Source organism: Oncorhynchus clarkii, chromosome 28 (genome assembly GCF_045791955.1).
Source record: "Oncorhynchus clarkii lewisi isolate Uvic-CL-2024 chromosome 28, UVic_Ocla_1.0, whole genome shotgun sequence".
NCBI lineage: Eukaryota > Metazoa > Chordata > Actinopteri > Salmoniformes > Salmonidae > Oncorhynchus > Oncorhynchus clarkii.
The window spans coordinates 18554832-18576953 of record NC_092174.1 but is presented as its reverse complement, the minus strand read 5'-3'; the positions used below and the strand labels follow the sequence as shown (position 1 = coordinate 18576953).

General features: G+C 42.7%; 1 protein-coding gene across 2 annotated transcripts in view; it reads right to left on the bottom strand.

Moving 5' to 3' along the window:
• The window catches only part of LOC139386992 (extended synaptotagmin-2-like), a 56401-nt gene that overhangs the window by 12375 nt on the left and 21904 nt on the right, over positions 1-22122 (bottom strand). For both annotated transcript variants that reach the window (XM_071132924.1, XM_071132925.1), the window contains 10 exons: positions 18462-18517; positions 10843-10963; positions 10420-10596; positions 10228-10313; positions 10029-10077; positions 9840-9929; positions 8911-9006; positions 4470-4544; positions 4244-4330; positions 512-661 (listed from right to left, as the gene is read on the bottom strand). In XM_071132924.1, the coding sequence (XP_070989025.1) occupies positions 512-661; positions 4244-4330; positions 4470-4544; positions 8911-9006; positions 9840-9929; positions 10029-10077; positions 10228-10313; positions 10420-10596; positions 10843-10963; positions 18462-18517 (987 nt within the window). The remainder of the gene's footprint in view (positions 1-511; positions 662-4243; positions 4331-4469; positions 4545-8910; positions 9007-9839; positions 9930-10028; positions 10078-10227; positions 10314-10419; positions 10597-10842; positions 10964-18461; positions 18518-22122) is intronic.

Below are 22122 nucleotides of genomic sequence, written 5' to 3'. Positions count from 1 at the left end.
CCGATTGAATTAAAACAACCAAACATCCGCCTTTAAACATCCAAATATTTCATACAATATTCTGCCCATATTTCCACTTTTGAAGGACTTGTATTAACGGATGTTTTAGGTGCAGTAGGCTATAGGCCAACATAGGCTACTGTAACATGAATTTTCTTCTTGATATATCATCTCAAACTGCAGTGGTCAAATGATGTGAGCAAAGAAGCAAACACTGATTGTATTAACAGATGTGTGCATACAATTATATATAGATTTACATTTTAACCATGAAGTGTATTCACAATTGCATGCCATGATGATCTTTCCTCAAGCGTAGATGTGCTCAAAGCTGCTCTCTGGTGGTTCGAACAAGCACTAACGGCAAGCACAGTAACACACCGTACCACGCTATCCCGCAGTATTACGCTTAATTGAGGAACCACTGTACATAGGGAATAGGGTGCTATTTGGGATGCAGACACATGTGCATGACTATAAGAGCCCTATTCAAACCCTCATGGACCCTTACCCTCAGTGCCATCTTCATCTTGATGGTGGAGTTAGTCCCAGAGCTCTTGAGATCGAAGCGCTGGTGCAGCGTCATGTCCTCAGCCTCTAGGAGACGGGCTAGGGGCAGGCTCAGAGTCCCCAGGGAACAATCATGTTTCTCATCCTTTACCTGAAGGGGGAAAGGGTGTTTTTTTTATATAAAAGCGAAAGTTTGTGTCAAGTAAATTCTAGTGCACTTACAAATAGGCAGTGCACAGGTACTACAGTAGCTGGAATTTACAGACCCGAAATTTCCTCTCATGCTCCGTGCACCCCGAATTTCACTGATATGCTGAGTTTTGTAAACGAGCAGACAAAATCAGCTAAATCCCACACCATAATCACACTAAATCATCTGTAAGGCCATACAGTAGCCATAGTGTGTGTCACAAATACTCTAATACTCTATTTGGTGCAGTAACTTTTGACAAGAGCCCTATTGGTATAGAGTGCACTAAATATGCACTAAATATGGAATAAGGTGGAATTTGGGACACGCACTTTAAAAAATAATAAAAATAAATAAAAATAATTGGCTCAGTCTCACACTAGAATCCCACCGTAATCCCACCTTTGTCAAAATCAACTGTAATGTCACACCCGTCTTCCCAGTAGCCTACTTGGTGTGTGAACTGCTGACTTTTGCAGAAAGCTGTTGACACATCAACCAGGATTAAGGAGCAGGGCAATTTGTGACTTGTTTTAGTAAGTGGCTGTATTGGAGGGGAAGTGGTTTCACCTCTCCTAGGCAATCAGCAATTAGTAGAGGGAGGTATGCTCTCCACCGCTGCTAGACAATTAGTGTTAGTACTTCAGTCTCCCCCTGGTTTCTCAGCGGCAGCTGTCAGACCGTCGCCGAAACAAAGACTGTTCTGCCAGGTTCTTTGAAGAAGGAAAGAGGAAGGCTCCACACCACTCTCTCACTTTAATATTTTACCCAGTTATTTTCTGATGATCTCATTTTGCTCTTTTGTCGCTTTGGCAACTATGTGTGTTTTCTATACCTGTTCGCTCCTCTCCCTGTAGGCTTTACAGACGCTCCCCACCCCTTGGCTGCAACCCTTCTAATTTAGTGTACCCTGGCACACAACCTATGTGGAATTCCGGGTCACTGGCAGCATTTGAAACTGCCGATCTGCGGTCAAGAACACAGAGTTCATCATAGCCTCTGCTGCCCTTTAGTCCCTGACGGAGACATGGATCACCCCAGAGAACACTGTTACTCCAGCTGTTCTTTCATCATCTGACTACGGTGGTGGCACAGACCTACTCATTTCTCCTAAGTGGAGATTTTCTATTTTCTCCCTCTCACCTGTCCATCTCATCATTTGAATTCCATGCCATCACTGTCACTTCTCCACTCAAGCTTAAAATTGTCATCTATCACCCACCAGGCGCCTTTGGAGAGTTCCTCAATGAGCTTGACACTTTGATAAGGTCATTTCCTGACGATGGCTCACCGCTCTTCGTACTTGGCGACTTCAACCTCCTGACATCTGCCTTCTATTAATTTCTTTCCAACTATTTCTCCTCCTTGCCTCTTTTGACCTCCCCCTTTCAACTCACAAGGCAGGCAATACGCTTGACTTCATCTTTACTAGAGGCTGCTCGCCTACTTATCTCACTGCAACATCCCCTCCAGATCTCTGATCACTACTTTGTGTTTCCTTTTGTCTCCAACCCTAACCCCTAAGCCCCTACCCATGCTCATGTGCCGTCGCAATCTTTGCTCTCTCTCCTATCATTTCTCCCTCATCCTAAATCCTTCGTCCTCCTGTCTCCTGATTTTGCCTCGTCGACCCTATTCTACTCACTTTCCCCATCCTGACTCGCATTCCTTCAGGCCGGCTTGGCCCTCCCTTCTTGCTGCATAGCATTGTGAGCTTACAGAACAGGGCTGCGGGCAACGATTCTTCTGGAGGTCCTATCATCTTTTCACTCCTTCCGCTCTACCTTCTCGTCCTCTGTCTCCACTGCTAAAGCCACTTTCTATCACTCTAAATTTCAAGCTTCTGCCTCGAACACTAGAAAACTATTCCACCTTCTCCTCCATCCCATTCCCCCTCCCTAATCCTCCATCCTTTTCCCTCACTCTTTGTGGACGACTTTGTCAACCAGTTTAAAAAGTGGTTCCGCTACTCACTCAGCCTATTGAGTCCACTGGTCTCACTCACAGACAACTACCCTTGACCTCTTTCTCCCCTCTCTCCAGATGACTGGCTGCCCGACAACCTGCCCTCTCGACCTTATCCCTGACATCAAAAACTATAGACCTGTATCCCTTGTTTTCTTTCCAAAACAATTGAGGGTGCTTTCTCTGATCAACTTTCTCATTATCTCTCTGAACAATCTTCTTGACCCTAACCAGTCTGTCTTCAAAACGGGTCACTCAACAGAGAATAGCTCTTCTCTGTGCCACAGAGGCTCTCCGCATTGCCAAAGCTGACTCTCTTTCCTCTGTTCTCATCCTCCTAGAGCTATCCGCTGCCTTCAACACCGTGAACCATCAGATCCTCCTTTCCACCCTCAGGGCTGGGCGTTTCAGGCTCTGCACACTCTTGGATTGCATCCTCCCGGGCAGGCCGCTATCTGTGTCTGCACCACATACTCTCACTCCTGGTGTCCCCCAGGGCTTGGTTCTAGGCCCTCTTCTCTCTATACACCAAGTCATATCAGTGATATGTGATCAGTCATATCCTCACATGGTCTCGCCAATCATTGTTATGCAGCCGACACTCAACTACTTGGCACCTTCTGACACCCAGGTGGCAACACGCATCTCTGCCTGCCTGGCAGATCTCAACTTTGATGTCGGGCCACCACCTCAAGCTCAACAAGATGGAGCTGCTCTTTCTTCCGGGGAAGGCCTGCCCACTCAAAGACCTCTCCATCACAGTTGACAACTCCACAGTGTGGAGTGCAAAGAGAGTGCCAGAGTGCAAAGAACCTTGACTTGACCCTGGACAGCACTCGGTTGTTCTCTGCAAACATCAAAGCAGTGACCCGCTCCTGCAGGTTGATGCTCTACAACATCCGTAGAGTACGACCCTACCTCACACAGGAAGTGGTGCAGGTCCTAATCCAGGCACTTGTCATCTTGTCTGGACTACTGAAACTCACTTTTCCATGTTACCCCGCTCCTCCGCACACTCCACTGGCTTCCAGTTGAAGGTGCATCCACTACAAGAGCATGATGCTTACCTACAGAACAGCGTAGAGAGGGGAAGATCCTCTCCTTTAGGCTATGCTCAAACCCTACACAACTATCCGAGCACACATTCTGCCAACCCAGGTCTCTTGGCCCTCCCAAGAGACCTGGGGGGGCACCATAGGAGGGCACTTTCCTCTCAGCCCAGTCCAAGCTCGTCTCTGTCCTGGCACCCCAATGGTGGAACCAGCTTCCTCCTGAAGCTAGGACAGCAGAGTCCCTGCTCATCTTCCGAAAACCTCAAACCCTATCTTCAAAGTGTCTTAAATAATCCTCCTCTTCAACTCGACTAACCCCCCCCCCCCCAAAAAAAAAAAACCTGAACCTGCACTTTCTATGTTTGTGATATTTTCCCACCTAGCTATCTTAGGAGGAATGCACAAACTAAGTCGCTCTGAATAAGAGTGTCGGATAAATGATACATGTTAAACGTATAGCCAGAGGTCAAACTAAATGGTAAGCAATGAGGTCACTCAGTAGGAAAAGCATGCCTACAACCCATACCTCAATCTTCAGCTCTTGGCATTTTGGGTTGTGGATGAGGAAAGGGAAGGCCTCCTCCCATACAGGCTCGTTGGTCTTATACCTCGTCTGGTTGGGGAAAAAGGTCCATGTTAGAGGCAGTGAAAACGACCAGGAATATGCTATTCACATGGCATTGCAGTGTTGTTTATATAATTATACAAATCTATGGGAACTATAGAGTAGGAAACATGGCCTGTTGGCCTACCTTGCTGTCGTACGTTTTGTGCCCGACTGTGAAATGGACAAAAGGATTCGGGATGCTGCCCACTTTTTTACCAGACTGAAACGGAAAGAACAGGTGTAAAAACACACAACCTCTTGAACTGTGAGATGTTAACTTCATCGGTATTACTTTAAATCGCCCTATCCTTGTCTAATCAGATTTAATATACACACATAGAAATATTGGTTAACTTAAATTATGGAGCATCCCAAATTTAGAATGGTTGTATTAGAAAATTGTTCTATTTTTCTGAAATAAAGATTCTGTTAATATAAAAAAAAAAGTGGCCTGATGTAAGGCCCCATATTCATCCCTCATTGGCGAAATATAGAAGCCTTCAAACTGGAGATTAGGAAGTAGAGTAGTTACATAATTGTCTATAGAAAACCCCATAACAGCAGGAAATATAGTTGAAATTGGAAGCGAGGAAACACTTATATAAAAGGTAGATGTTCTTGGTGTGTTAATTATCTCATACAACACAGTTGTTACGTACATCATCAGAATATTAGAATACGGTGCATGGAAGGCAGTTTAAGTCCAAACAGATTGGGGTTTGTTAATTAATAACACAAAACAAGGAACCCAAAACAACATGCAAGGCATTTTGAATGCTCCTGTAGGAATATATGAGTGGGAAACAACTTGTAAGCAATATTACTCACTGGGATATAAACAATCAATACAGTCTATGCTAGTCTAATCAACTGAATTGCTTTCCACTTTTACAAATTGCTTACTACTTCATAATAATCAACAGATTGGTACTCAGGAAACGGATCAATACACATCCATGTCCTAACAGATAACACACCCAGCCAAACAACATGGTACTGTATTTGGTTCCACTACTAAAGAGTTATTCTCTGGTCACAGGGCCAACTGCAGTGTGTGTCTAGGCCCTGTTACAATACCTTAAGAATGCATCTGTAAGTGAGTGGACAGATGAAAACATAGCTTCGACTCCATGGCTTTCACCAGTCTTACTGTGCTACGGGAATGGTGCTTTCTAAGATGCTCAAACAGGGCCTTTAGTCCTCCTCACTGTCTGTCTGGCTGGCTCTGCATGCATTGTTGTTACATTACCTCGATGGCCTTACTGACTGAGGCCTTCTTCAAACCGTCATGGTTGAATTCTAAAGGAGTGCGCTTCCCCCCCCCCCAGGCATGAGAGAATGAACAACACTAGGTTAGTTATTAGGAGAGGGCATGCTAGAGGATCGTTAAAATCATGGAACGGAGCAACGATGAAAACCACGCCAAAACCATGATAACAGGTAGAGAGAGACAAGACAAACAACATGATGATCACGAGGTGAATGAATCATGAAGAGTATTGACAGTGACATGGCCAGGAGAATCACTATGGGAGATAAAGAGGAGCATACAATACAGAGGAAACAGAAGGACTATTCCAACACTGACGAAGCAGTCCAGTGGCAGGAGGGAGATGGTCTGGATATGGGGATATTTATGGTGTTTTGTACACTGAACCAAAATATAAATACAACATATACAGTGCTAGTGACGTGTTTCATGAGCTGCCAAACAAATATGGTGCACCAAATTGTTACACCCCTATGTTGAGCATTTCTCCTTCTCTAAAATAATCCATCCACCTAAACAGGTGTGGCATATCAAGAAGCTGATTAAACAGCATGATCATCACACAGCTGCGCCTTGTGCTGGGGACAATAAAAAGGCCAATCTAAAATGTGCAGTTTTGTCACACAACACAATGCCACAGATGTCTCATGTTTTGAGGGCACGTGAAATTGGCATGCTGACTGCAGGAATGTCCAGCAGAGCTGTTGCAAGATCATTTAACGCTCATTTCTCTACCATAAAACCGGCCTCACAACAGAAGACCACGTGAAACCATCCCAATCCAGGAACTTCAAATCAGGCTTCTTCACTTGCGGAATCGTCTGAGACCAGCCACCCAAACATCTGATGAAACTGTCAGAAACCGTTTCAGGGAAGCTCATCTACGTCCTCACCAGGGTCTTGAGCGGTTTGCTTGAGCGGTTTACTGTCAATGTTGTGACAAGAGTGCCCCATGGTGGAGGCGGGGTTATGGTATGGGCAGCAACTTCGCAAAAGGCTTTGAAGAGGAGTGGGACAACATCCCACAGGCCATAATCAACAGCTTGATCAACATTATGCGAAGGAGATGTGTCGCGCTGCATGAGGCAAATAGTGGTCACACCAGATACTGACTGGTTTTCTGATCCACACCCCATATCTGTATTCCAAGGTCATGTGAAATACATAGATTAGGGCCTCATTTATTTATTTCAATTGATGGATTTCCTTTATATGAACATTAACGCATGTTGCGTTTATTTTTGTTTAGTGTACATCTATGTCATTCCAGATACTGTATTATCTCGATGGGTAAATGGAATAGTCAATCTCTTGATGAGTACTTTCATACAACACAGATATAATTTCTAGCAACAAATTAATCTACATTAATTAACAAATTAAATGTTTATCCAGAGTGAAGCATTACATTCAGTACTTTGCATAATATCCTTGCATTCTGTATAATATTACCTATTCATTCTGGGTTGTTGTTACAAATTACATTCTTGTTGTTGACTACATAGTTAGCGTCAATGGTGGCTGGTGAGGTGAGGACGGCTCATAGTAATGTGTTCGAAGTGTTCGCTAACATTCCATTTATTCCATTCCATCCATTACAATGAGATCATCCTCCGATTTAAAGTGGTATCAGACACCACTGGTCTTGACAAGTCATGTCAATGATGACAGGCTCAGTTTAAAGGATTTTAGACTAAGAACTGTGGTTTTATTTGATTTGGGAGGTGTGCGTTAGAGGATATTGGAGTCGGGAGATGCTCTGAGATCAATTATGTCTGGACTTTAAGAGAGGCTGGGCAGGGTGAGAGTCCCATGTAAACTGTGGAGACGATCAAATGCTGCCCTCTAGTGAGAGTGTTTGTTGCCGAGGCAACAACTCACCAACGGGCTAGGAATGGCTGGGTGAGCGGGATGGAGGGAAAGCAATCCACAGAGAGGTCTCGCTAACAAGACCCTTTCTTTTGTTTAGATATCTTATACAAGGCATGCCCATAATCATGACTGACAGCATTACTGTGTTGGAATCGGCTAAACATTGAACATTGAGATATTAAATAAATGATAGAGACAAAGCCTTAAATAGAAAGAGTCTGTAAAAAGCCAGAAGGCTTTGGAACGTGTTTGATGGAGGAGAGGAGAGCGATGTGTTGATATAGGGAAGACAGATGGATATCTGTGGATTAGGAAGTGACGAGGGGGGGTCAGTTCCCCTTAAGGGAGTAATCAGGGTTAGTATCTGGTTACCTTCTTTCTCTTGGGCATAAACTAATGATTGGAGAGAGGGAGTGTTTTAAGTAGGATGTATATAAACCGTGAAGTCTGAAGTCTTTAGCTGTCTGTTTTCAGCTGAACAGAACCTTTGGGAAGAATAAACTTAGTTAAAGCTTCTCTAGTGTCTGTGGGTTATTTACTCTGAAAAATGAGAACCTAACAACTGTCAAAATATACTTTTTTAATAAGAACTTCATTCATGCATGCATAAATCAGTCATATGACAATCAACATGCTTATTGGCCACAAGTAGTTACTGTGTTTCAATCGTCAGTACCAAAAAAATCCCACTGTGGCAAAATAAAACTAGGATGCAATATGCCAGAGGACACATATAAGGTCCTATAGAGAGAGGCAGTATTCTCACTAAAGACTAGGCCCGAAGCTCTCCGCTCTTTTAAAGTAGCCAGAACCCAAGTTCCCCTTGAACACACTCTTCAGAGGGGGGAAACGGAGAGAAGAAAGCAAAGAGAAGGAGTCTAAAAAGAGACGTGAAGCAGGGTTTGCCTATGTGATGCATTTATGCAAATAGAGTCAAAACTAATTATGTTATTTCACAGGTGTAATAGAAATACAACTTGAGGTACAATAATGTATCACTTTGGCATACTATTAGTGTGAGTGACCAGACTGAGGGAAGAGAGGTAGAGGATATTAACATGATCATGAGAGGGGAAGGGAAGGAGATCAAGCAGGAGAGCAGTCAGAGGAAGAGGAGGCAGGTGGGAGAAGCTGGGTTGAACTGGGTGGTTCATACCGTCTCATGACTGGTAGACTGGCACAATAAAGTATTATGTTTTGTGGCCAGCAGAAAACTTGACATGGCCATCTCATAACTAACAGGTCAAATAAGTTGTGCGGAGATACAGTAAGGCAATGTAGTGTGTTTCCCCATCCGAGTTCTAATTATAACGGTCCCAATGCGTGATGTTTTTCTCTGCTACACATTAGCGCAAGCAGAACGGCTCATCAATCTTAAGCATGCAGTAGGTCTTGTGCTTTTTCCTATTCTTCTAGTGACTTTACCACAGGTGGAGTGACTTACAGGGAGGCTCCTTGCCGAGTCCAGGAAGACCACCAGCAGGGCAGACGACAGGTCAGCATTAGCCTGTCCTTTATCAACCTTGTTGCTGGTCAGCACCTGGGAGAGAGCGGGAGAGGACACGGACAGAGTAAATAGTCAGCACAGTAGTTACTGTAGTGTGAGACAGCTTGATGTACTCCCCCTAGACAGAACACTAGTCCAATATACTGTATTAAGAGCAATCTGTTCTGTTGGTCAAACATAGAATGATGTGTCTCATAGAACGATGTGTCTCATCAGCACTGACATAATGGACTGGAGAAACACAGTTTGTGACCCAAATGGTACACGATTCCCTATTTGGTGCACTACTTTTGACTAAAGCCCTATAGGCCCTGGTCTGAAGTAATTCACTATATAGGGAACAGGGTACCATTTGGTGTTACAGGGATCTATGAGTGGACATAATAATGTCTGGAACGGAGCAAATGGAAGGCACCAAACACGTGGAAACCATGCGTTTGATGGATTTGATGCCATTCCACCAATACCGCTCCAGCTATTACCACGAGCCCGTTCTCCCCAATTAAGGTGCCACCAACCTCCTGTGGAGTGGACGGATGGAACTACAGAGCTCAATAAGAATAAGAACTACAGAGCTCAATAAGAATAAGAACTACAGAGCTCAAACAGGGTGAGCACTCCCTCGTGGATTCCCTGATCTATCCCTCTAATCTACATGCTTCATCTACTCTCTCTCCAGTGGATGGAGGAATATGTATAGGAATATAGGAATTCATGTTAAGTGTCTTATAGCTGAAGGCCTGAAAACTCATTAACATACAGACTGATCTACCTGTGTCCCAAATGGCACCCTACTCCCTATGGGTCCTGGTCAGAAGTATTGCACTATATAGGGAATGGGGTGCTAAGTAGATAAAAGGTGGTACCTGATCAAGATTTTCACGAGTGGGATGCAGAGACAGCCACTCCAGTTTTAAGTGCAGCTTTCCGGTATCCCCTTCCTCCAAGACAAACCACTGGAACGGAACAGAAGGAATTCAGTGTGCTGGATGATCACATATATTTACAATTGAGTGTTTCTATTGAGAAAGGAGTCAAAACAAAATACACATTGCCTCATCAATTTTCTGTTCCTTCTGAAGTTCAGCGATATCTATCAATAACCTGCAAGGCAAATATACACATGCTGTGAGTTCATTGGAGATAGTGGCTGATACACGATCGCTTTATGTGCTACAGCAGAAATCATGCATGACGTTCAAGTGACTTTGATGGCTCAGGAAGGATCCTAAAGGATTAGGATGTATCACTTACCTTCCTAAGAAATCATCCTGGTCAGTGTCCTCATCAAACAGCTCTATCTCCAGGTTCTGTGGTCCTGAGTTTTCATACACCATAGCCTGAAGGTCACATTCACACAGACCAAATAAATCTTTCCCAACATAACAATTATCTTAAGAAATCTTCCTGAACCACTTTGTGGATGTTTAAAAATGTTCTCTCTACCTCATAGACTTCGTGCCACTTGGGATTGACGGTCTTCTTGATCACCTTGCTCCGAAACAGCTGGTTGCCGATGTGAAGGACCCCGTATGGGTCTGACTTGCCCTTTATTATCCTTCCCAGGAACACATCCTTAGCTAACAGGTCCTGGGCCTCTAGGAAGTGAATCCTCAGAACGCCCTGGGAGGAGAGATCAACATCACTGAGTTCATACATATCTCATAGTGATTTAATATATTACATTAACAACATTGGAATTCAATAATGCCATAAGGGATGGATTGCATTTCAACATAGCAAAACAACAGTGCGAAATTTGTCGATTCGTTAATCAGGTTTGGCTTCATACAGTGGAATGTGTGTCTTGCTTTCAGACTCAGTGTAGTGTGTGTGATTAGTGGGAATCGTCCGTCCGTCCCTCCCTACCTTAGGTATTGGGAAGCGAAGCTGAGAGAGCTGAGCCTCTCCCACCAGAGGAATGGTGATGCGGTTAGGCAGGACCAGGTAGCTGTAGATGATGTCCTGGATCAGGTTATCACACAGGCCACTAATGGGGGATAAAGAGACACAGGCTATAACACACACAGGACAGGAGAGACAGATAGAAAAAAATCATCTAGTTAGGCTCATTATACCTCCATCCTGTTTCAACCAATAAGCAATCTATTCCCTATATAGTGCACTACTCAGTGTCTTGTAGCCCTATAGTGCTGACACTTAACAGTGATCTGGTGACGTTCGAGACTGATGGCCAAGCAGAAGAGGCTACACAACAGTGTACAGGCCATCACAGGGATCATCACAGTTCGGTCAGCAGATTGGGGGGTGTTGGATGGTTTATGGGGTTCAGGCAAATACAATTCAATTCTGGTCTTCCATTGGCAGGTGGAGAGTAGGGGGAGGGGTCACTATGTCGGTGTCCCAACTGGCACCCTATTCCCTATAGTGCACTAATTTTGACCAGAGCCCTGTAGGGCTGGATCAAAATTAGTGCACTATATAGGATAAAGGGTGCCATTTGGGATTCAGTCGATGTGTGACAGCAGAAGCCAAGGGCACTGTCACTCTGAACTCTAGAGAGCAGCCCAACCACAAGTTAAACAAGGTCTACATGTATTTCAACTAGAGCCAAGATTAAGCTTATTATAAAGGATGAATCCAAACCAGACTCAATGTTCAGTTTCTCTAATGCCCACTAGATGGCAGCATTGTAGTGAATGGAGAATTCCCTCAGTTGGGTGTTAGTCCCTCAGAGCTGGGTTGAATTGTTCAGCAGAGCCTCCCCCATCCCTTCCTCATAACTCCTCTTAGGTTACAATATTCTGTTACGTCTATAAAAGCTTGTTTTTGGTGAGAACGTGTGTATCGGAAATATGTGGAGGCCAGCCTTCACGTCTGAGTTTATCTGCAGAAGGAATTCATTCATTGCTGGTGTTCAGCTGCTATACATGTTCAACAAAGCTAATTAGTAACAAATGTAAGTTACTATGCATTTCAGTCCTTTCGTTTTCGTCCGTTTGTAGGAAAAACTCAGCAAAACTACAATTGAACTTTTTAGACACCGAGGAAGTGGGAGCAACAACTTCCATTCCCAGAAAGCAAAACACACACTACACAAAACACACACTACACAAACACTCGGGTGACCGGAGGTACCTGCTGTTAGAATGAGATGCAAATCCCACCAGAGGAAACCTGAGCCCTGTACACAGAACCCCCTCTCTCTGTCTGTACACACCATACACACACACCCACACGAAAAGCTCGGAGTAAGGCAGGGTTGGGCAGGTTTCAGGTTCAACACCCACACACTGGTGTTTCCTTCAAACCTGTAAAACGAGGAAGGCTACATTTCACAGGGCGGAGTCTCTCAAACCCACAATGTCTCATACCAAAACAAAAATGACACACAAGACACCATACTCATTTGGTTAGTTGTGGACCTTGATCAGGGCACAGCTTCTACATTATCTACCAAACCACCACAGCCATGCAGGCCTATACATGTCTCTTCATTGAATGAAGTATATTCAAATGGCCGCATTCAAATTTCTGGATGGCCCACTGCACTACAATGACAATCCTGTATGTGCGGCGTGTTGGTCACTTCTAACAGTATGTTCCAGGGAGAATAACCTGGACAACTGTATTTACGTTTCCCACTGGTCTTTGTTTTTATTTGACCCCAATTTTGTTTGGCATAGGTGAGCATTGGGGCAGCAGGTAGCCTAGTGGATAGAGCGTTGGGCCAGTAACCGAAAGGTTGCAAGATCAAATCCCTGAGCTGACAAGGTAAAAATATGTTGTTCTGCCCCTGAACAAGGCAGTTAACCCACTGTTCCTAGGCTGTCATTGAAAATAAGAATTTGAATGAAAATATATATATATATATATATATCACTTGCAGATAAGTTTTATAGGTAGCCATTTACACCTGTACCCCCTGTACCCTAAATTGAAACGCAGTGGCTGTACAGTAACATACTATGTATGACATCAGAGCTCAGGCTTTGTGCTTCACAGTGCTGTATGGGTTTTGACTGACAAGCCGTTCTGAACTTGAGCACCGCACACAACAAGAAGTTGCCCCCATCCCTCCTGCTAATGGGGCAACTTTTGCCAAATTGTCCAAGTGAGGGAAGTGCTGTCAATTAAAAAGGAATCAATGTATTTTGAAAGATGGCAATCGTAATAAATACAGCTTTGACGTCATACAAGCAAGCCAAACACACGTGAATTAAAATGTGCATTTCACATTTCCATATCATAAAACTCATGTCATGTACAGTATTAATGTTTATAACTGTGTTCTTAGGCAAAATTGTGAATGAGCCCACTCCCTTGGCTGAGAAGCAACCCCACACATGAATGGTCTCAGGATGCTTTACTGTTGGCGTAACGCAGGACTGATGGTAGCGCTCACCTTGTCTTCTCCGGACAAGCTTTTTTCTGGATGCCCCAAACAATCGGAAAGGGGATCCATCAGAGAAAATTACTTTACCCCAGTCCTCAGCAGTCCAATCCCTGTACCTTTTGCAGAATATCAGTCTGTCCCTGGTGTTTTTCCTGGAGAGAAGTGGCTTCTTTGCTGCCCTTCTTGACACCAGGCCATCCTCCAAAAGTCTTTGCCTCACTGTGCGTGCAGATGCACTCACACCTGCCTGCTGCTATTCCTGAGCAAACTCTGTACTGGTGGTGCCCCGATCCCGCAGCTGAATCAACTTTAGGAGATGGTCCTGGCGCTTGCTGGACTTTCTTTGGCGCCCTGAAGCCTTCTTAAAAACAATTGAACCGCTCTCCTTGAAGTTCTTGATGATCCGATAAATGGTTGATTTAGGTGCAATCTTACTGGCAGCAATATCCTTGCCTGTGAAGCCCTTTTTGTGCAAAGCAATAATGACGGCACGTGTTTCCTTGCAGGTAACCGTGGTTGACAGAGGAAGAACAATGATTCCAACCACCACCCTCCTTTTGAAGCTTCCAGTCTGTTTTTCAAACTCAATCAGCATGACAGAGTGATCTCCAGCCTTGTCCTCATCAACACTCACACTTGTGTTAACAAGAGAATAACTGACATCATGTCAGCTGGTCCTTTTGTGGCAGGGCTGAAATGCAGTGGAAATGTTTTTTTGGGGATTCAGTTCATTTGCATGGCAAAGAGGGACTTTGCAATTAATTTCAATTAATCTGATCACTCTTTATAACATGATGGAGTATATGCAAATTGCCATCATACAAACTGAGGCAGCAGACTTTGTGAAAATTAATATTTGTGTCATTCTCAAAACCTTTGACCACGACTGTATACTCCAGCATTTTAGATTTGAGATAGAATGTTTCATTTTAGGTGACAGTACAGGTTTCATTTTAGGTGACAGTACAGGTTTCATTTTAGGTGACAGTACAGGTTTCATTTTAGGGTAATGAGTATGTTCATACATATTGGTTTTACCATTTAGAAATTAAAGCACTTTATGCATCTAGTCCCACCATTTAAAAAAGTCACAATTATCCCTTGCACACAATTAAACATGTTAGCTTCACTGTCCAAATACATTTGGAAGGGAGTTTATGTGATCGCTACTTTAACTCTAGTAGCACACCATCCACCACATGGCTGCCTTGCGTAGAGCTGCTAATGCATGACCTCATGGCGCTGTGACCTCACAGTGGCGTACGACTACTTCTAACACACAGCAACAGGGGATACATACATCCCAAATGGTACCCTATTCTCTATGGGTCCTGGTCAAAAGTAGTGCTCTACTGTAAATAGGGAATCATTTGGAACACCCCCAGAGAGAGCCATGATGACCATTCCCCCTCCACATCTCCCACAGATTTCAGCTCGGTCTGAAAGAGTGGATCAGCCTGTGTTAGCCATTTATACCTACCATGGTTTATTACCACACACACACACACTTCCTCAAAATGGTGAGAGAGTGTTGACATTCATTCCTCACCAGCACCACCATCACTCCCTCCCTCCCTCCCGGCCCTAAAAGCTGCCACCTGGTCCTCTCTCCACAACAATTAGGCCTTCATGTTCATGTTTCCTCCTGTCTGCTTGTCTTGCCTTGTTTGTGTCCCAAATGCTACCCTATTCCAGGCCCCGGTTAGAAGTAGTGCAATATATAAGGATATAGGCTGTCATTTGAGACGCAACCCTGGTTGTCGTCACAGGAGGGACAGAGCTGTTTTCATGCCTGGCACAGGAGCCAGCCCCGTGCTGAATCAAAACAGCCTATTAAGCCAAATCAGCTTTTAGCCTTTCACTGGCACAATGAACTACATGATATAGATACCTTCCCCTCCTCCTCCCTTCATCCATGGTAAGTGGTGAACACATTAAAAATGGTTGCCTCTAATATATTAGCCTATAAGCTGTGTATCATACCCTTTCACTTATTCCACATTCAGATTTTTTTTTACCCATCTACACACAATACCCTATAATGACAAAGTGGAAAAATGTTCTTAGAATTTTGTGAAAGTTTATTGAAAATGAAATACAGAAATCTCATTTACATTAAGTATTCACACCCCTGAGTCAATACATGTTAGAATCACCTTCGGCAGCGAATACAGCAGTGAGACTTTCTAAGTAAGTATATGAGGCTGTGTGTCTAGACTTGAAAGTTCATGCAGCTTTTGTATTCTGATGCAGTTCTGATCATGGAATTCCGAACACGTCCTGCATCTACATTTACATTTGTGTCCACATTGTGTCCGTTCCCACACTATATTCAAATGCCAGTATGCATTCCACAAAACGGTGGAATAGGCAAAATATGGTAACACAACTAAAAATTGTTTTTCTAAATATTAGCTAGCTGGCTAGCATTTATGAGGCCAGCAAACAGGTCCCCACATACTAGGAATGTACTTACTCCAACGTTAGAACGAAAAGGTGTCTCTCGGTCCCAAAACACATGTTTTCTGGAGACTTGTGGGAGGAGTGCTGATGACTGATGATTTTGTGCAACTGAGTAGATATATTTTACCATGCTTAAAAATATGAAGAGTGGTACTCAGTGATATGTTGGCCGCAAACACAACTGTATTCTGGACATAAAGTTAATTTCTTTGCCACATTTTTGCAGTTTTAGTGCCTTGTTGCAAACAGGACGTATGTTTTGGAATAGTTTTATTCTCTTTATGCTTCCTTCTTTTCACGCTGTCATTTAGGTTAGTAGTGTGGAGCAACTACAATGTTGTGTCATGACGTTGGCCTCTTTGTGTATAGCAAGCCCCATCCCCCTCTTCCTGCCTCCCACTTGCCTCCTTCAACTAGGTTGCTGTGGTCAGAGAGACATCGTAAATTCCTGAGGTTCTCCTCATGGACACACAGTATAGAGAGAGTAGATTTTCATGGAGAACAAAACAGGACTTGAGGTATGAACAAATTTCATGTTCCGGAGAAAGTATAAAAGATCGATGAAGAATCCAGCTACGAACTGGTCCATTTGTCACAACTTGGGGAATCTCATGGGAGACGGTGTGGCGACATTACCATAACACTGTTTATATAATAGCCTCAGATATGAGGTTTACATCTAATTGTTGTATAAGATGAATGAGTGAGTATGATACAGTTTGTATAATTGTGTAAAATGATTTTGGACTGTTTAATGAAGAAAAATACAATTCCCTTTTGATTTGAACTAAATCAGAGGACCGCCCCTGAGCCCAGTTAGGGTCAGACATCCTGGGACAGCCCTTTTCGGCCCTTCCGAATAAAACCCCGACTCGGGTTTTCGATCAGCAGACCGAGCTTACCTCAATTATGAGATGGCTAAAGGTTGCAGACCATGTTTTTTTCCATTAGGAGGACAAAGGTTGTAGACCATTGCTGAATCTTTTAACCATACCACGTGGTTAAACTCTTAGACTATCGATACCGACAGAATAAGAACAAGTCTTTGATATTAATTACTAGTCTGCAGCTAGGAATTCGGTATCATTGAACGCGAAGAACGACAACTGCCGAAACATCCATTCTATAATGAAACAAATTAATGACACTCTGAACTATCCCCTCTAACCACAACCAATAGAGGGAGAGAGATGGAAAATTCTACAAAAGAAACAAACTTTTCACCAGCGATCAAGACGACACACTGAGCGTAAATATATATATTGATTGTAATTGTTCCCGAATGAGTGAGCATTCATGTGTAAAGGATTAGCATTTCAATTCTTATTATTCTTACAGGAATTACCACTCTGTAGTGACTTAGTCGACCCCTTCTTCCCCTTTTGTCTAACAAGCCGCCATGCCGGTTTAGCCCACTAGGGCACATTCTCCTATCATTTCATGTAACCATATTTACTGTTTGTTTATGCATTTCTGTGAATTACTTAGTTAGTAATAAATAAATTATTTAAGACAATTGATGTATGGATGACTCATAGTGAAGACTGGGTTCGTGCAGATAACCAACAATTTACGACGTTTGGAATGAGACTAACGTGAGGTTAAGTAAATAATTCATTAATTTGAAGACCAATTGGTCAGATAAAATATCTGAAAAGTTATTTTAGGAAATTATAACTTTGTAATCTAACTATTTTTCCTTGGTGCCCCGACTTTCTAGTTAATTACATTTACATGATTAAATCAGTCTAATCGCGTAATACTAATTACAGAGAATCTTTGATAAAAAACTATAAGTCTTCAGTTAATGATAGTAAAGACACGACAGTTGTTGATCCATCCTCAGTTTTCTCCGATAACAGCCATTAAACTCTAACTGTTTAATGTCACCATTGGCCGCATGGTGAAATCCCTGAGCGGTTTCCTTATTCTTTGGCAACTGAGTTAGGAAGGACGCCTGTATCTTTGTACTGACTGGGTGTATTGATACGTCATCCAAAGTGTAATTAATAACTTCACCATGCTCAAAGGAATATTCAATGTCTGCTTTTTTTTTAAACCTACAAATAGGTGCCCTTCTTTGCGATGCATTGAAAAACCTCCCTGGTCTTTGTAGTTTAATCTGTGTTTGAAATTCACTGCTCAACTGAGGGAACTTAGATAATTGTATGTGTGAGGTACAGAGATGAGGTAGTCATTTAAAAATCATGTATGCAACTTATGCGACTTGTTAGGCACATTTTTACTCATAGAACGTATGTAGGCATGCCATAACAAAAGGGTTGAATACTTATTGACTCAAGATATTTCAGCTTTTCATTTTTAATTCAATTTGTAAAAATGTCTAAATACATGATTCCACTTTGACATGATGGGGTATTGTGTGTAGGCCAGTGACACAACATTTTAAATTCAGGCTGTAACAACAAACTGTGGAATAAGTCAAGGTGTGAATACTTTCTGAAGGCACTGTACGTAGCGCAATACTTGTAGAGGTTGCCATTTGGGATGTGGGCCAAGTATACAATTAATATGTCCTGTAACTATAGTCCATGCCCTCTGAATAGACCAATACCAATACTTTATTTCCCTAAAAACACTTATATTATAGGCCAGGCCAGTTCCACACCACAACAGTAATTAGAAGCAGGGTGCAGTTGTCACTTACTTCAAGCCTGGAATGTCCAGCATATTTGTGAGGCCTGTCCAGTTTATGTCCAGAAACTAAAAGGAAAAAGAAAACATGCCTTTGAGTAACAGAGAAAAAAAAACTAAGCAGAACTCCGAGGAACTCTAGGAAATCTATAGGGCGTGATGAGCCCAAACAGAGTGGAACTACTACTGAGTGCACCACAAACACAGTCATTTCATTTAAACTCATCTCATTTAGGAAGTCAAGCAAAAAACAGCTCCTTGTCTTCTAAGCTTATGGAGAGCATTCTCACTAGGAGGGCATCAGCCTGCTCCATTGCACTGGTAAACAATAAGACTAGCCATTTCTGTACACTAATGCAGAGAGAACATGCATATTGTGGGTAGGCTTTAGCTTTGTGTGTTTCCTGCCAACCCTAGTTAACTAAGCACTGAATAGTAAGGCTACTGAAGCACAAACAGCTTAACATTTGAATCAAGTGTTCTCATCTAGCTAATACTCTCATTCAGCTTTTCATTGTAATAAAATGAGTAGAAAATGACAGACACAATTAGTATAATATCAATAGTTCAAGTTGTTTTCTAAGAGTTTAACTAAGCATAAACACTTGCAAATAAAATGTAAGAAAATAATTACCAATTGGTATTTAAGATTGATGAGAGTTGTGTTTTAATAAGAAGTCTATAGAGAGAGTTGACAAACAGTGAATCTATCTCAGCGACTCAGATATTATCAGCAGAAGAGGAATTTCCAATGGCTAAAAAGCAGCAAATTGGAAGCTGCTCAACAGCTAATAAAATCTTGTCCATGAGGAGTACAGTTTCCTAGTAAAACACAACAGCGCACTCATTCACAGCAGCATAAAAAAAACTAGCCAAAAGACATTCATTTGAACGGGTTCTAACTGACATTTCCAGAGCAAGGCAATAATTGATACTTTATAATGAAAGATGTTATCCACTTTCATCATGTCATATCTTTGAAGACAGCTACAAATGGTTGCTACAGTATCTGGTAAATGGTTATTACTTTGACCTGAACAGTGAACACGGACATTAACTTTAAGAGCGATATCTGGAGCGGAAAGCAATTTTCTTGAGGAAAATGAGCACTGTCGAAAAGATTGAAACACCGTATAGGGAGACAGATTGAATGCTTACAAGATTCTCACTACAGGGCAAACTATACCGTATCTACAGTAACTGTACGTTCTGTACTGGTTTCATGGAAGAGAGGACTGTAGGCTGTACAGTATGTGGCAAGCATTGTCTGTATGTCAAATGGCACCCCAGCCTGGTCTCAGAGAGCCAAATGTATTATATTTGACTAAATTCCATCCCGAATATCATCATGGACAACTTTAGCATTTCAGCTAAGTAGCACCTGCTATATTTTTTAGATACTTTTTAACTACTTAGCATGTTAGCTAACCCTTCCCCAAACCCTAACCCTTCGACCTTACTCCTAACCCCTAACCTGACGCAGCATATCATACTCAAGCAGTTGAACGTAGCATATCATACTGAAGTAGTCTAACGTAATACAGTATATCATACTAAACGGGTCAAATGCGACCAAGACGTAGGATACTATACGTCTTACAATTTGTATTATATTGTGCAACCGCTATTACAAATAGTAGGCCTAACGAAAAGTAACATATAATGTGTTTTGCTATGAGACTGGATTGGGCACCCTATTCCCCATGCAGTACTTTGCACTACTTTTAACCAGGGCTTTTGACCAGGGAATAAAGTGCCATTTGGGACGCATCCTTAGTGTGGATTGGATTCCAAACAAATACTTTAACGCCAGCTCGAAGTTTTCAGGACAATGCCAGAATGTGTGCAGCAACGGTGCACTGTAGCTTCACAATACTGCACGACTGCAAAACGACTTAGAACAACGCCACACATTTAGTAGGCTCAGGAATGAACGTAGGCCTAGACAGTGTTCCAGGGTCGTAGATGAAGGAATCAAGCTTTCTGAGAATGCTGTGTTGTGACAGTCTCTAGGGGAACACAGCCTTGTGACCTGGCTAGCTATGTTACTGGGTTAGTCTGACCGGTAGGGTGAAAGAGCCATGGGTGCATATCAAATTCCACCCTTTCCTATATAGTGCATTACTTTTGTGCACTACATGGGTAATAGGGTGCCATTTGGGATGCAAGCCATGTCTTTCTCTGTTCCAGTACCCAAGCCAGAAGATCTGCCCACTGAATCATAGAACACTGCCTGTGTGCCACTCCCCAAAAGCAACAGAGAATGCTCTATGTCGGCTCCTTTCAGTTTATGAGTCATACATGCCATCAAGAAAACTCAGATGACAGCAAAGCAGTCTAGGCACATTACCTCTCCCATCAAATTCACGTTATTTTCAGACACTTACGGTTCAAGGGTTTCTAAAAACATTGACTGAAACAGTGTTTGAAATAAGGAGAAGGGTAGGCCTAAATCCATTGTAGATAACAATCAAGCCTCTGCCCGAATCCTGGCATTATCGTTTTCTCTAAGTAGTTTCCTACCACATTAGCACACTACTTACCATAAAAGGACTGGCATTAGTCTAAAGGTTGTCATAGTTACCAAATAAAGTCAACCAAACATGCCTCATGTGCCAGTGGTCATCCACTAAGAGTCATGACTCATATGCCAGAAGTCATCCACTAAGAGAGTCATGACTCATGTGCCAGAAGTCATCCACTAAGAGAGAATGCTTGTGTCCCAAATGGCACCTTATTCCCTATATAGTGCACTACTGTAGACCAGAGCCCATATTAGTGCACTATAAGGAATAAGGTGCCATGTCTCTGAACTGTAGGTCTGCAACAGTGTGTGAAGGTCGAGGACCAAGGTGAGATTATGTTTCTAACTTTGTTCACATTTAAACTGCTCATTTAACAATGTCTGCAAAGCTGAGAAACATGCTATTAAGCAGCTCAGAAAGTCAACATCTGGGTGATTTAAGACGAGGACTTGACTTGTAGCGTACATACAGTAAGCAGACATTAGTGCAAAGCATAAAGCTGTTACAGTACAGCTTAAAACTCTACTGTATAAATGTTTTGTCTACGGAACATTTCAGGCTAAATTCAAGCTTGTCAATCATTTATGTTTGGTCGATTGTCAAAAGAGACCAGAGGTGACATTTTAAACCAGGAAAAATGACATCTATTCTCCCACATCCTAACAAATAAAGTGCTGCAGGCACAAGCTTTGACAGGATTCTGACCACGACACAGCAGCATTCTTTCCCATAACGAACAGCTCTAATGACCTAAAGGCCTACAAGGTAAACAACATGCTGTGCTCTTGTGTGATCATGGCAGTGTTCCTTCATTTTTCTTATTCAACTATAACACATTCCAGCAAAATTAGGAACTTCTGAATTCTGGCAACAGAATGAGTACATTTCTCACCTACTCCAATTCTCACCTGGATTTTAATGTATTGTCAGGCAAGGAGTGGCACGTGATGCCTTACCCAAAATGCATAACAGAATACAGGACAAGAAGGAACGGCTGACAGTGATCAGGTGATGATGACGCTTTCAACACTTGTCTAAGGCCTGGGCTGGGCGTTTATGATGATTTTCCTGTCTCTCCTGATGTTGACACAGATATGTTTCACAGCCTGCTCCCATGTTCTGACTGCAGTGGGGATACAAAGAAGACAT